A 15,361-nucleotide genomic window follows, 5' to 3' on the forward strand; every position below is an offset into this window, starting at 1 on the left:
ACATGTGTGCCAACGACACCTGTGAGATAAGGCGTCCCCAAGATGAACGGGAAGTGGAGGAGGGAGTCATTTTGGGTTGGACATAGGATCCTCCATCTTATAAAACCATCATCCTAGAGCATTACACACTGGAGAGAAAGAGAGAGAGAGAGCGATAGGGAGCAAAAGAGAGAGTGAGAGACACACACAAGGAGAGGGAGAATGGTAGATAGAGAAATAGAGAACTAGAGATATATAGAGGTGAGAGGGAGAGGGGCAGATAGAGGAATGGGGGGACAGAGAGAAAGAGAGGAGCGAACGAGATGGTGAGAGAGGTGTTAGCCAATTAAAACTATATGACTGGTTTCATTCAAATTCTTCTCTAATAATCTCTCAGGCTTGCTGCTACACTGCAGTCTTCTCTGGGTCACCATGGAGATGAAGGGCCCTGGATCTGTTGGTCAGAGCACAAAGAAGGCCGGCCTTAAGGTGACCCCTGTCACACACAGGGGCTTAGTAATTACAATGCCTCGACATGTGCTCACTGGTCACACACACTGCAACCCCCACCCAACTTCCACACACGCATGCTAGCAAACACACAAATGCATGCACCCACACTACCAGATGTTATGTAATAGTGACTGAAAGGGCAGAGGGTTCCATCTATATTACCCCTCTCATGGTTGTTGACTGTCATTCCTGTAACAGCAGGCACGATATCTGTAAGATTATCTACAACCAGGCTGCAAGAGTGTATAGTGTTTCTCTCTTGGGTTCATTAATTTAATGTGTCTGTGTGTGTGTGTCTCTCTGTGTGTGTGCGTGTGTGTGTGTGTGTGTGTGTATGCGCACACATGCGTGCATGTGTTGTGAGGAGCATGAGGTGTACTGATCCATGTTTTCATATCAAGAACTGCATTGAGGTGTAGTTGACCTGGGAAACATGTTAGGGCCTTGTGGTTGGTTGAAGGAGAAAGCCCAATGGCTCCATATGGTTTCAGCTGTCAGCTCACATCTCACCTTCCTCCCCCAGGGGACACAGCATTGATCAATAACCTGATCCATCTGTACTTGATCCATGCAGCATACTGTGATGTTCTGACAGGTAGCCCTCCCTCTCTCTTTTTCTCTCTTCCTCCCTCCCACAAAAAAAAATAAAAATGTTAGAAAAGCCTGTTGCTTTAATATCTACGCTTTTTTTCCAATCACTGTGGTACATTTTTCAGATGCAAGTGGTATATTTTCATAACTGATAACACTTGTCTTATGTTCAGAACCTTTGACTGAGCATTCATTGGAGTCAAACACTTCTTTCACCCCTGAGTTATTCATGCAATATACATTTATCTTGTCAAATACCATGACAACATTTTGTTTAGTCACCAATAGTCACCATTTAGTCATTTTAACTCGCATGTAATCTAATAGCAAAAAATGCAAGAAACAATTTTTTAAATAAATCTGTTGGATGTGCTGAATAGAAGGAATAAAATAAGGTAAATACAATTTTTCATGAAGTATTTAGCTATGTACCAGTATGTACTATTTTTTAAGGTTACGGCAAATACATTTTTTTTCAGTATTTGTTTGCATCCAATGTAAATTTTGAAGCATGTTGAGAAAAATGAGATTCACAGGTTCAGTATCCTTACTGTAAACAGCACACATGTAGGATAAATCATCAGATATAGGGTATTGTGGCATGTGCAGTAAAGCAGAAGCCTACAGTTAAAAGGTATTGGTGTAGCCTGGTATATGTATGCCATTTCTGCCCTATGCAACATTGCACAATATCAACTTTTCTATATGACTTGTTATTGTAAATGCTACAGTAATACCTCTCTCGCTCTGCTTGACAAAGTCAACAGCGAAAGTCAGATAATAAGTGAAATATACTGTCATTTACAAACCAGGTATTTCAGCAGTGCATTGTAAACTACTGCACCATCATTTAAAATGGTAACTCTTTACACCTTGCCCTACTGTATTGAAGCACACTGGCTGATGTAGGATGATAGTGATGTAGTATTTACAGCCACATCCGTATAGGATTTGGTTTAACCTTCCAACCTAAATTGATGTCAATTGATACATTTATGATGTGAAAATGTAATATTTTACAGTGTTCAGCAGTTCTGAACTGTTAAGTGATAGTTAAATGTATGTATTGTTAGCCAATTACAAGAAAATGTATGAATATGTATGTAAACTGAAAGAGCGATGTGATGCAGTGAACAAGACTTTGAATTGTTTTGCAGTACTCAGTCAATTGAAAAAGTGCTTAGAGTTTTGAAACATGAGTCAATTTGATGATTTGTTTCGATTTTTGTGTTCAGAGTGGTGAAAATGTACCAAAGACTTGTGAAATTTGTAGCAAAGTGATTGAAAAAAACTGTATTAAGCTACATATCCTATACATTCTGTTTGCATGTTAACTGTTTTTAACATGGAATAACATGTAGCTTAGAGTGTTTGATTGGTTAACTTGTCAGGTAAGACAGTCCATCTCCAGGCCATCTGCTGAGAGAGCCAATACATCAAACTACTGTAACACTGTCTGGTGGTTTTTCTGATTATCTGCCAATAGGGGTTGAGCAACAGAGGTACTAACAAGTTAAGAATTTACATAAGAATTTTAGATATTCTACAGTTGTGTGTGTGTGTGTGTGTTTGTGTGTGTGTGTGTGTGTGTGTGTGTGTGTGTGTGTCAGAGCAGAGAACATTTCTGGCTGGCACATGTTAAAGTAGCATTTATATGTATATACAGTACCAGTCAAAAGTTTGGACACACCTACTCATTCCAGGGTTTTTCTTTATTTTTACTATTTTCTACATTGTACAATAATAGTGAAATAACACACATGGAATCCTGTAGTAACCAAAAAAAGTGTTAAACAAAACAAAATATATTTTATATTTAAGATTCTTCAAAGTAGCCACCCTTTGCCTTGATGACAGCTTTGCACAGTTTGGAGTTTTTTTTTTTTAAAGAATAATAATTTAATAAGTAGGTGTGTCCAAACGTTTGACTGGTCTGGATAGGTGGAGTGAAATGTGTTATTTTATAGGGTCAGTACAGAGCCCCTGGAGCAAATTAGAGTTAAGTGCTTTGCTCCAGGGCATATCGAAATACTTTTCACTTTTTCGGCTCGGGTATTCGAACCAGCGACGGTTCGCTTACCGTCATGAACGCTCTAACCACTAGACTATTTCAGCACCTTGGACAGCTCTTACCGCTAAAGTGAAACCTCTAAAAACAAACTGTTGATGATTTCTGAAAGTTAAATTTGGCGCTCAACGAAGACTACTAGTCAGAAGAAGCGTTCATACATCAAGCCACAACGTGTCATTTTTTCATAAAGCTTCAAACATTCAAATCACTATGCAGAATCAAGTCAATTGCAGGGCTAGAACACGGGATTGATGATTCACTTCAAGGTGTCTCTATTTACATTTTAACTGATCATGTGTCGATCGATATCGTTATTCGATAACGAAAAGCGCCCATGTAAACATTTTGTGAACCCATCCCTTGTTGTGCATGGTGCTGTAGTCTACCTTTCAATTCGTCTCACAATTCAAACTCGTTTAAATGATACATAGACTCCACCTGGTGGTGACAAATGTATATACATGGATACAATGAGAGATTACATTAAATCAGTCCTCTCTATCATCACTGAATGCAACTGAACCTGTCACTTTTATTAATACGGTGTGGCTCGGATCCTCACCAGTCATATTTCTCACATCAACAAGATTACTGTAAAACAAGGTATCTCTCATCCCACTAGATGTCACTCTGGTTCCATTACAAATTTGCAGAGGCCTAAACTGGATCGAGCCTTGTTTGAATTAAACATAAGAGTTTCTATGTTTTTGTGCATGAAACCTAAAGACACACTCATATACAAATCATAATGAAGACAACATCAATAGAATAACATAATGAAAAACCATTTTGTTGACTATATATGCTAATGAGATTTGAGCCTTTAAAAAAGAAGAAAACAATGAAAAATAAGAAGCCTTGGGCTATAAAAAAATCAACACAAGCACAGTCAGGGGGCCTTCATAATAGAAAAGCCTAACTGATTATTATGGAGAGAAGCGAGCTGTGCCAGTGGGCTTGATTCGAGGAGAAGATCCTAGCCGTGGGTGTCCACTCCGGTTCCCAGTGCCAGCTGCCAGTGCTGCGGCTCTAATCCACCGTGTGAGTGGGTATTTATCTGCCTCCCAGGAGCTAATCTTGCCAGGGCTTCTAGCTCGTCCAAAAGGATGTAGTGGGTGGCATCATCTTTCATCTCAACCGTCAACTTCAAAGCTTCTACATATTTAAATGTTGTAATGTTTTCGACATAAACCTACTCAGCCCACCGATGCTTCGTGGAATTGGAAATCTCCTGTGTGAAAAGCAATAATGATCAAGCAGAAGTAGGCTATTTCAAAGATTTAGGATTCAGATTTTTTTGCTGTTGTCTTTATTGGCAAGGAACAAAATACATTTGAAAAGGCGCTCAACTGGGGCCACACAAGGGCCCTTAGCCCTCTGTTATTTGATCTTTATTCAAATGTCATCTCTTTCCCTCTCCACTGTCATATACTGACAAACTGTGTTCTATAGCCTCTCGCCATAGGCTGTATCATATAGCCAAAATCGTACAGGTTGAATCTCTTTTGTTCAATAAATAGTAGATGTAAGTCAATGTGCCCATATTGTAACATATAGCCCACATAGCCTATAGTGTGAACTGCCAACTGATCACTGAGAGAAAGGCTTTGAAATAGGAGGATATTTTGAAATAGAAGGATAGCACGAGAATGCAACGTAGCCTACTTCTATCCATAGACACTGAGTTAAAGAAACCATATAGGCTACAGAACAAAGGCAAAAGCAATAGGCTACCCATTGGTTCCACGCGCGCTCTATTTTCCTCTCAAGGCAGTGTGCGGGGTTAATTCATAGATTTTAAAACCAGGGTTAATCCCTCCCACTCTGCTCGCCCCCGCATCGCACCATCGAGCGCTGTGCTCAGCCTCCTCCTCCTTCTCCTGCTGTGTGTGGCGAGAAAACGATTGTTTTTATATCTGTCTGCCTAAAACCGCAAATCGACCTAGCGCAGACAATTAAATGTCGACTAATTCTACCGTTCTGAAAATGTGATGGATTATAACGGTTTGCTCCCGGAAGAGCAGGTTCAAATGCATAATCGAGGTAGATAAGAGTCGCGGATAAACAAGGGGTAGGGGTAGCACGCGAGCGGAGAGCACTTGCAGAAGACAAAGGTAACTGTGCTGCGAACTATGTGATGAATTAACAGTCCAGAAGAGCAGCTGGGAGTGTGGAGGCACAGTTTGGGGAAAAATAACTGGAGAGATTGGCTTTTAAAATACGATCAGAGCGACATGCTTTCTCTGTTTCTCTCAGTGGAATCCACAAATGAACTCTCGGCGGTCGGAAAGCATAAAAACCCTAATATGACGATGCCCTGAAATGGTAATGACAGTCAGTCGTTAGGAGAAGCTAAACCTTAATGCTAGAGATATATATGCTATTCGTTGATAGAAGCAGAAAACTTAACACAAAGGAGAGATTCGTTTCAAAACACATTACCAGGAAACGGTGATGGTTTGACAGGCTATATCTTAGATGTTTGAAGGGACATGCATTTGATTCTTTGCGCTTCAAGTCAGACATCGAACTCAAGCCACGAACGCTGGCACTGAACTCTACAACGAAACGCACAAACCACTGTAGAGATTGAGTGGCTTTTCCCACATTTTTCTCATGCTAAGTGTGTATACTTGAAGACTTCACATGTTGATGGAAGAGACTGACATAGATCTAACGACGCTATAGTTTCAACGAAAGCACTCAACGGATTGGCTGTCCATTCACTTCAGCACCTCAGCACAGAGCGTTCTACTAGGCTTCCTTCAGCACCTCAGCACAGAGCGTTCTACTAGGCTTCCTTCAGCACCTCAGCACAGAGCGTTCTACTAGGCTTCCTTCAGCACCTCAGCACAGAGCATTCTACTAGGCTTCATTCAGCACCTCAGCACAGAGCGTTCTACTAGGCTTCCCTCAGCACAGAGTGTTCTACTAGGCTTCCTTCAGCACAGAGCGTTCTACTAGGCTTCCTTCAGCACTACGGACAGCTACCAAAATGACACGGCTACGCAAGAAAGCTTTCATTGCACTTTTCTTATTCACCCTCTTCATCTTCGGGACCATGATGGGCCTCAGGACACTGAAACCCAGCGATGGCTTCTCAGACCTGGCCCCGGGAATGGGAGAGTTTGTGGGGGAAAGAGGAGGCGACCGGCGACGGCCAGTTTCGAACGACATGGTAGTTTCCCCTGGTCAGCCCCATCTAGCCAGCGACACCAAAGTCGTCTTCACAAAATCCGACCGTGACTACAGTATATTCTACGATGTACAAATCTTCTATTACCTATGGTACGGCAACCCACAGATGGACGGTAAATATATTCACTGGGACCATGTTCTAGTACCGCACTGGGACCCTAAGATCGCCGCCAGCCACGCCAAAGGAAGACACACTCCTCCGGAGGACATAGCGTCGAGTTTCTACCCGGAGCTAGGACCATACAGTTCCAGAGACCCCACCGTGCTGGAGTCACACATGTCACAGATTGAAGCGGCTGCAGCAGGTAAGGGATTTCGGCACGACTAACCCATCCAAACTGAAATATCATTATCAAGCGGTGTCCTGGACATGATACTGTAGCTCTCAAATATTGACGTAGCTTCACTTAAACTCCCCCATTCAATCAGCACCAATGTTGTGCACTTAATGCTCTTGAGCTTTCATATGAAAGGGGATGTGTTATAGACCTACCTTTCTGTCAATAGTCATACCAGAGAGTGTCCTCACTAACTGTTTTGCCCCAGGGGTACTGGTTCTGTCTTGGTACCCGCCTGGCATTGCAGACAACCATGGTGAGCCATGTGAAGACCTGGTGCCTGCTGTCATGGACGCTGCCCACAGACACAGCATCAAGGTAACTGGTGAGAGAACCGGTATGTTTTTACACTTTCTGGTGCTTTACTGAAGAAATAAATGTCTGGCTACAGGGTTGGGGTCGATTCCATTCCAATTCAGTCAATTGGAATTTCAGTTTTCTTCTGGAATGGATTGAATTCAAAAGGAATTGGCCTCAACCCTGGCTGGCTGACTGGCCGTCTGGCAGTGATGATTGGTTGGTAGGTGGTTAAGGGGTAAGGGTTATGTTGTTCGCTCAGATCCTAAACTTGAGATTCAGAAAATAGACCTACATTCTTCTGTAACAGTCTGTCACAAGAGACTACGTTAACTCAGACCTTTGTTGTAGTAGTCTAAGTGAGTATCAGTCCTGGCCTTTGTACCTAACTAAATACATACACTTTGAAATATTCACACTACAAAAAGAGCCACTGTGTATGTATAAATTCACTATGTTCTCTCGAAGACAAACGCAATGCATTTCTTTTAGGGTGAAGTATGTGATGTTGGTTTTGGAATGTATTTTCTATACCTAAAACCATCTGTTATAGCCCACTTTCTTCCTCCATCTTGTATGTTATTGATGTAGTCAGAGAAAACACATTTCTTCAACAACCTCCCAAGTCTTTGGGTGCTTCACAAGGTCCTCTGAAGGCAGACTTTTTTTTCTTCAGTATTTTAAAACCGAAGAAAGACCGTTTCCAATTGACGGAGGAGTGACTCAGGGGATACCGTTCAAGGCACTGTTGTACTGTTTGACATTCAGTCTATTGAAGCAATTAGAGATGTTCTGTACACACACACACACACGCACGCACGAACACACACACAGCATTGGCCTCCAAGGCATAACTGGGGCTGATCATGCAGCCTGAGGCCTGTGTGCATGGCACAAGATGGTCTCTCTCTCTCTTTCTCTCGTGCACACTGCATAAACCCATAGCATGCAGTACAGTGCATGCATTTATTTAAATATAGCCCAAGGTTCTTCTTTCCATCCGCTTTCATATGTAGAATATGTCAGGCCTATATTTTGCAGAAGACAGTGCAGACTTCACTTCCAACCGTGTGTGTAGTGTGGAATTGCATGACTAATGAGAAGCACTGTAGGTCTGTGTGGGACTTACACAACAGTAACGGTTTGTATCTCTGTATGACTAACCTGAGGGCTAATGCTGCAATGTTCTGTTCCAACCAGTGTTGCAGAATACCTGCCACACAGGAATTATAGGTTGAGGTAGAGGGACTGAGAGATCTCTTTCCTTGCATACGTCCTCAGTGTATCTGTGCCGACCTGTCTTTTCTACTCATATAGCCTTTAATATGCACACTGACTGTTCCATTCACTGACTTTGTTTACATGATCATCACCTTAAATCATGAATAAGAATATACAGAGCCTAATGTGTAAACATTAAACTACCTCGGGCCTAGCTTATTATTACGTCTCACAAAAAAACAATGACAAAACAAACATCTGTGTTAAATATTTAGATGTTTCAATAACGATTGACGTTCCCAGTTTACAGTAAGCGTAGCTGCACCTAAGGGCAGAATGCTAATAGGAGAATCTGTTCCCACTACACAGCACAACGTGTGAACAAACTGAAAAACAGCTTCCCATCTCCAGTAGAGGCGCACACACACACAAACACACACACACACACACAGTTTATTCAGCTGAGGAAAGCGACAGATTGAACAGCACATCAGCTCACCTTGCCGCTCGGCCTTTCTGAGGCCAAAGACACAAACTGACAGCTCGGCGAGCGAGTGAGCCTGGTTGCTGCCGTGCCAAACACAGTGTTGCCATGGAAACTCTTTATGAAAGAGAGCTAGAGAGAGGGAGTGGGTGTTCTTTCCTTTCTATGTAGCCCGCCACGCTCCTTCATGGCTCGACGGTTCTATCAGCGGTTGTCGGTGAGCTGAAGTGGACCTTTTGCTATACAGCAGCTGAGGTAAACTTCCTAGTCGTCAGGCAGTTTAACCCTGGTCCCAAATCTGTTTGTGCTGTCTCGACAATGACAGTAGGTGTAGGCTATACAGCCCAAACAGATATGGGATCAGGCTAGTCTAACCCTGGGGTGAGAGAGGGCAGCCACCACTCAGCAGTATGTCAGCCCTGCTGCCACACTCCCATTCATGTCATTTGAATCATTCACAGCAATCTGTGTCACACCGCAATCAGTCATTTGAATGCTGAGAGACTCCCTGTTGACCCTTCAAGGTTCTGGTATGTGGTCTCCCTTGAAAAATTGTTTGGAAACCTCAAGGGATTTCATCCTGGTTGGATGTATAGACCTTATACAGTATGTATGCCATCTACTGTATCTCCAAGTAAGGTCCTTGAGTGGTTCATTGAAAGGTTGGCAGGCATTGTCTCTCAGTTGCAGCAAAGACAGAGGCACAGAGAGAAAACGGCCTTAGGTAATACTTTAAGGTAGAGAGTATTATTGCTTTAAAGTAGAGAGCAGTAAGTATTGTGCTCATTATCTATCTCCAGCAGATAAAGTTCACTGCAGTACCACTGGAAGGAATATATCTCCAAATCCCTTTTCTTTTCTTAAAGGAGGATCACTTAAGACATGACAGAGAGGGTGAGGTCCTGAGTTTGGATATTGGATATGACCGCAGGGAGCTAAGAACCTCTGCTTCAGTGGTTTGCTCTTCTTCTTCCTCCCTCCAGTCTTTTTTTTTTAATTTTCAAGAATTTAGCTCCTGCCCTGCGCCATTCTATCACCTTATATCTTTACACTTGGGATACAAGCTCTCCTCACATCACCAGGAGCACACACACAGAGACACACACAGAGACACAGAGGCCCTGGAGTCAGAGAAGGATTTATAGATGATCTGCCAGTTATAGGCAATCTCTGATTGGCTGATCCCAGCCCGGAGGCCTCTGACACTCTAGTCTGACAGGGTCAATTTCATCTGTTATTCAGGAAGAACACTGGAGTCCATGACATTTGATTAAACACATTTTGCACATGAATTCCCTGAGGAACAGGTTCTATATTCTTAGAAAAAGAGAACTATTTTGTGTTCCATGTAGAAACCTCTCTGGAAAGGGTTCTACATGGAAATCATAAGGGTTCTACCTGGAACCAAAAAGGTTTATTCAAAGGGTTTTCCCATGGGGACAGCCGAAGAACCCTTTTAGGTCCTAAATAACACCTTTTTTTCTAAGAGAGTACTATTTACCGATGGATATGCCAGTTGTAGGGCAACATGGCGAAATGCATTGGTTATGAACAATAATCAGAATCAATTTATTCGCATAGTGCATTAACACATACCCAGAATCTAACTTAGTGAGAAGGTGCTGCCATGAAGACATTGTACAAACAGAATACAGACACAAAGTCAACATACAGAACATACTGTATAATACACTCTTTAAAAATAAGGCGCTATCTAGAACCTAAAAGTATTATTTGGCTGTCCCCATAGGAGAACCATTTGAAAAACCCTTTTGGGTTCCATGTAGAACCCTTTCCACAGAGGGTTCTACATGGAACCAAAAATGGCTCTACCTGGAACCAGAAATAATTATCCTGCTGGGGACAGCTGAAGAAACCTTTTGGAACCCTTTTTTCTAACAGTGTATAAATACAGTGACTTTGTTGGAAAGCGAGGTATCGACAGTACTTATTCTTTCTCTATGCCAGTGCATTGAAGAGTCAATGCCTTACTGCATTTCAATGCAACAATAAAATGGCAATGTGCTGATATACTAATGAATGTGAACATTGCTTTTCATTATGTCTTCATTTACAGGACAGTGTTTACATTCAAGTGGTATAATAATGTTTCAAAGACTATGAAAATGTGTACTGCAGACAGTATTGTCCTCCTTTATTAAGAGTTTATAATGATCCGTATCTGTACTCGGTTCCCACAGGTGGCGTTCCACATCCAGCCGTACCAGGGACGGACTGACCTCAGCATGTACGATAACATCAAATACATAATTGACAAGTAGGTTGACCTTCCACTGTCCTATGCATCAACATGTCCTCTTCTCTCTCTCTCAAACTACATCATTGACAATTAGGTCAGTCTTAAACAATTCACACATCTCTCCATTCCTCTTCTCTTACTCGCTAGATCATTTACATGTTTTTGGTCATTTAGCAGACACTCTTAACCAGAGCGACATACATTTTCATACTTTTTTCCCCATGCTGGTCCCCCGTGGGAATCAAACCCACAACCCTGGCATTGCAAGCGCCGTGCTCTAACTGAGATACGCGTTAACAAGCAGGTTGGACTTCGACTGTTCTGTACCTCCAGCCACTCCATTTCTCCTCTCCTTTTACCTCTCCACTCTCAATCCCCCCTTCTCTCTCTCTCTCAAACTCACACAGATTAAGATGCTCTTATCACTTACTTTAAGCCAAAGGTCAGAGCTCTGCTTCCCATGTCAATTTCCAGTGACTTTGATCTGGAGAAATCTGAGTCTTCTTCGGGTCTAAAGGAGGTTAAGGAATGAAACGCAAGTGGCCTTTGTCCTGATTTCACTTGCATTTTTAGAGTATTACTCAGAGGGCTTGAGACAATTGATAGTGCCACTAAAAGATTAGTACCTGTGGGAAAATGTATGAAAATAGTTTAGCTTTGGAAGAGACCAGTAGTAGCCTGCAGGTCCCAGATCTGTTTGTGCAGTCTTGTCAACTCCCATGGTCATTGTCATGCCAAACATATTTATAACAACGACTATATACATACTGTATGTAGGATCTTAATTTGAGCCAGTTTGCTACAGCAGGAAAATAATCATGCAGCAATAGGTATGTGAATTATTATGTGGATAAAAATGTATGGACATTTTTGTAGGGGTTGATACACTTTTCGTAAGAGAAAATCAAGTCTGAAATTTCAAAGTGGAAATTACAAACTTTAGAAGCCTTTTTAACCCTCAAATACACTACAAGTTTAACATTTCCTGCATTGCAGGAAAGTTCTCCTGCTACAGGGTGATCAAATTAAGATCTTACATTTGTAGGAGCAGGTTACAGTGCACCAACAGATCGAGACCAGGCTAGAGCAGTAGAGAACAGAAATATGAATATGAGATGTTTTATATAATGAGGAACATTAGGCTAGAGCAGTAGAGAACAGAAATATGAATATGAGATGTTTTATATTATGAGGCATGATAGTGATCCTCCTTAACATTGTCCCAACCTTTGGACACCCTCTGTGGGCGGCGGGAGGGTTAGCGTATCGTAGTCAAGCTAACTGAACAGTGATGATCGTGACTGAGGCCAACTTCTGCAAAAGCAACTGTGCTAGCCATCTGCCTGAAAATAAACCACAGAGAGAATGAGAGTGGGAGATAGAGGGGGGAGGGGGGTACATTTATAAATGCTGATCTCTCCATCTACAGTGTTCACACATTCCAAATTTGCTCTTGAAAATAATAGCACCATTTCACATAATAGCATTTTCTGTAGACATCTGGCACTTCACTCAATTGAGAACCCTTGTGTTGGCAGAACCTCCTGCTTTGTAACAAGTGTAAAACAACACACTTTAATATAATAATCTCTGACTGTAAAATCGAATCACCCATGTGGGTGATACACATTGGGAGTGGAAGATTGGCTACCTATGGAGTCATGATATGTTTTCCATCTTGCTTGTTCACTTCTCTATAAAAATAAGTGTGATTTGTATGTATACTGCAATTAAGCTTCTAGCTGCATAAGTAAACATGAACTAAAGTAAACAAAATCTTAGGTATGGGAACCATGGCGCCTTCTACCGCTTCAGGTCGACCACGGGGCGGATCCTTCCTCTGTTCTATGTCTACGACTCCTACCTGACCCCGCCTGAGGCCTGGGCCGACCTGCTCCACCCCGCCGGCGCCCACACCCTCCGCGGCACGCCCTACGACGGCGTCTTCCTCGCCCTGGTCGTAGAGGAACGCCACAAACACGACATCCTGGCTGGTGGCTTCGACGGCATGTATACGTACTTCGCCTCCAACGGCTTCTCCTTCGGCTCCTCTCACCAGAACTGGAAGGCGGTCAAGGACTTCTGTGACGGTAATAACCTGCTGTTTGTGCCCAGCGCCGGGCCGGGATACGTCGACACCGCAGTGAGGCCATGGAACAACCACAACACGAGGAACAGGGTCAACGGACGCTATTATGAGACCAGCCTACAGGCTGCGCTGTCGGTGCGGCCGGAGATCGTGACCATCACGTCGTTCAACGAGTGGCACGAGGGGACACAGATTGAGAAGGCGGTGCCCAGGAAGACGGTGACGCGGCTGTATCTGGACTACCAGCCCCACCGGTCAGATCTATACCTGGAACTCACCAGGAAGTGGGCCGAACACTTCAACAAGGAGAAAGACAAGTGGCTCATGTAGAGGACAGGAGTGGACTGGGTCGATGGGAATAATACCTTTTGGGTGTGACTGGAGCGAGTAAAACTGAGGAGCTTTTCACCATACTGAGCTGAGCCGAACCGAGCCAAACCAAGCTGTACTGAGCTGTCCTGGTTAGTGGTTACTATCCTCCATAGTCGCTGGAACCTGCTGAAATGGAAAGAAAATAGCACAGCCAACACAGTTTGGTTCAGCACGGTAGTGAGAAAGGGGTTTGGAGTGGCCTCATTGCTGGGTATTTTGGGTCCTTGTGAATATAAACCATATTTATTTTGACAGTGAAGCAAAAAATAAATACATTTGGCCCCATACTCCAGCATTTTGGATTTTAGATTTGTTTTTAATGAGATGAGAGTACAGCATGTCACCTTTTATTTGAGGGTATTTTCATACAAATCTGTTTTACCATTTAGAAATGAAAACCTTAATGTATCTAGTCCCCTCCCCATTCAAATGTTTTTTTTTCCTCTCATAAGTATTTGGACAAATGAACTTATAGCATATTAAAGTATTCAAAAGTTTAGTATTTGGTCCCATATTCAAAGCACGCAATGACTACGTCAAGCTTGTGACTCTATAAACTTGTTGGATGCATTTGCAGTTTGTTTTGGTTGTGTTACAGATTTTGCCCAATAGAACTGAATGGTGAATAATGTACTGGAGTCACTTTTATTGTAAATAAGAATAGAAGATGTTTCTGAACACTTCTACATTAATGTGGATGCTGCCATGATTATGGATAGTACTGAATATATCCTGAATAATGATGAGTGAGAAAGTTACAGAGGAACAAAGATCATACCCACCCCAAAAATGCTAACCTCCCCTGTTATTGGTAATGGTGAGAGCTTAGCATATATATATATTTTTTTTTTGGGGGGGGGGGGGGGGGGGGTATACACTTTTGACTATTTTAATACACTATAAGTGAATTTGTCCAAATACTTATAAGAATATTTTTTTTATTCAAATGGGGGGACTACATACAGAAGTGTTTTATTTCTAAACTGTAAAACAGATACGTACGAAAATGTCCTCAAATAAAAGGTGACATTCCGTAGTCGCCTCACATGAAACATTTGATCTCAATTCCAAAATGCTGGAGTATAGAGCCAAATGTACACATTTTATCTTCACTGTCCAAATAAATACAAGTAGCGTATGCTTTTCAGTGGAGCAAATGGGACTGAGACAGCTCACACCATTGACTTAGCAACAATTCCACCTGGCCTATCAGAGGGCAAGATGAAGGTTGCTTACACCAATCCAATCCTCTCAGATCTGCAAAAGCATCTAGGGGGAGGGGGCTAGGGGTTGGTTTGGGATTCAGAGGTAAACTCATGATTGAACCCGTCTCTGTTTTCGTCAACTCTTCTGTTCTTCTCTCAAATGAACTTTTCCATTTATGTGAATTTCATCCTGATGCCTGTTTTAATTTTTACATTTTACATCTGAATACACAACACACATACTTTTGTACAAAGTTTCATTGGTTGGTTTAAGTCAACTTATGTTAGTGCCAAGAAATAGCCTGTTTTGAGTGACTTAAGTAATTTCCTTTCAGATGAGTTCTGTTGTGATGATCACCACAGTAATGATATAGCCACTGGGGTTTGTGTAGTGTGGGTGAGCTTGGAGACATTCTGACATTGAGGACTTATTCTTTCCTGTAATACTTTTAAATGGTGAAAAATAAACGTATTGTCTGGTTACTATGTGGGAATCTTTGGTGTGTTTGAAATAGGGTGGTTTCGACTCAACCGAATCAGCAAGGGTCAGACCCACCATCTGGGAAGGAGCCTGTCCTGTAACACGCTCTTCTATCATTGTCAAGCCGTAGCAGGCTGCCTGGTCCCTTCTCAACACACTGCACTAGCTACTTTACTACTCAGCTCAGGGCAAATAGAAACCATGGGGCCAGTGTTGAGTCTCTGTCCTGATCCATACCCACACTGCCCAAACACATTAGCCG

The 15,361-nt window shown here is 42.4% G+C and overlaps 1 protein-coding gene across 3 annotated transcripts; it reads left to right on the top strand.

Annotated features, from left to right (window-relative positions):
- Window positions 1-4,975: 4,975 nt before the first annotated feature.
- On the top strand, window positions 4,976-15,099 carry LOC110496419 (glycoprotein endo-alpha-1,2-mannosidase-like protein). Of its 3 annotated transcripts, none has more exons than XM_090208843.1 (4): window positions 4,976-6,657; window positions 6,899-7,027; window positions 10,894-10,970; window positions 12,735-15,099. In XM_090208843.1, the coding sequence occupies exons 3-4, from the start codon at window positions 10,939-10,941 to the stop codon at window positions 13,369-13,371; spliced, it is 669 nt and encodes a 222-aa protein (XP_090064969.1). In that variant the 5' UTR covers window positions 4,976-6,657; window positions 6,899-7,027; window positions 10,894-10,938; the 3' UTR covers window positions 13,372-15,099. The 3 variants fall into 3 exon arrangements, with proteins under 3 accessions (XP_090064969.1, XP_021427982.1, XP_090064970.1); XM_021572307.3 differs by having other exon boundaries at window positions 5,013-6,657; window positions 6,899-7,008; XM_090208844.1 differs by having other exon boundaries at window positions 5,029-6,657; window positions 6,899-7,015.
- The last annotated feature ends 262 nt before the right edge of the window (window positions 15,100-15,361 follow it).

The sequence above is a fragment of the Oncorhynchus mykiss genome, chromosome 18 (genome assembly GCF_057628025.1).
Source record: "Oncorhynchus mykiss isolate SJ-2025 chromosome 18, ASM5762802v1, whole genome shotgun sequence".
Classification (NCBI taxonomy): domain Eukaryota; kingdom Metazoa; phylum Chordata; class Actinopteri; order Salmoniformes; family Salmonidae; genus Oncorhynchus; species Oncorhynchus mykiss.

What these genes read in the sequence shown, in the direction of transcription:
- LOC110496419 (XM_021572307.3), top strand. Translation starts at nt 6,150, where the DNA reads ATGACACGGCTACGCAAGAAAGCTTTCATTGCACTTTTCTTATTCACC. An exon ending in CCCACAGACACAGCATCAAG is followed by an intron (nt 7,009 to 10,893) that starts GTAACTGGTGAG and finishes CGGTTCCCACAG; the next exon opens with GTGGCGTTCCACATCCAGCC. An exon ending in ATCAAATACATAATTGACAA is followed by an intron (nt 10,971 to 12,734) that starts GTAGGTTGACCT and finishes ACAAAATCTTAG; the next exon opens with GTATGGGAACCATGGCGCCT.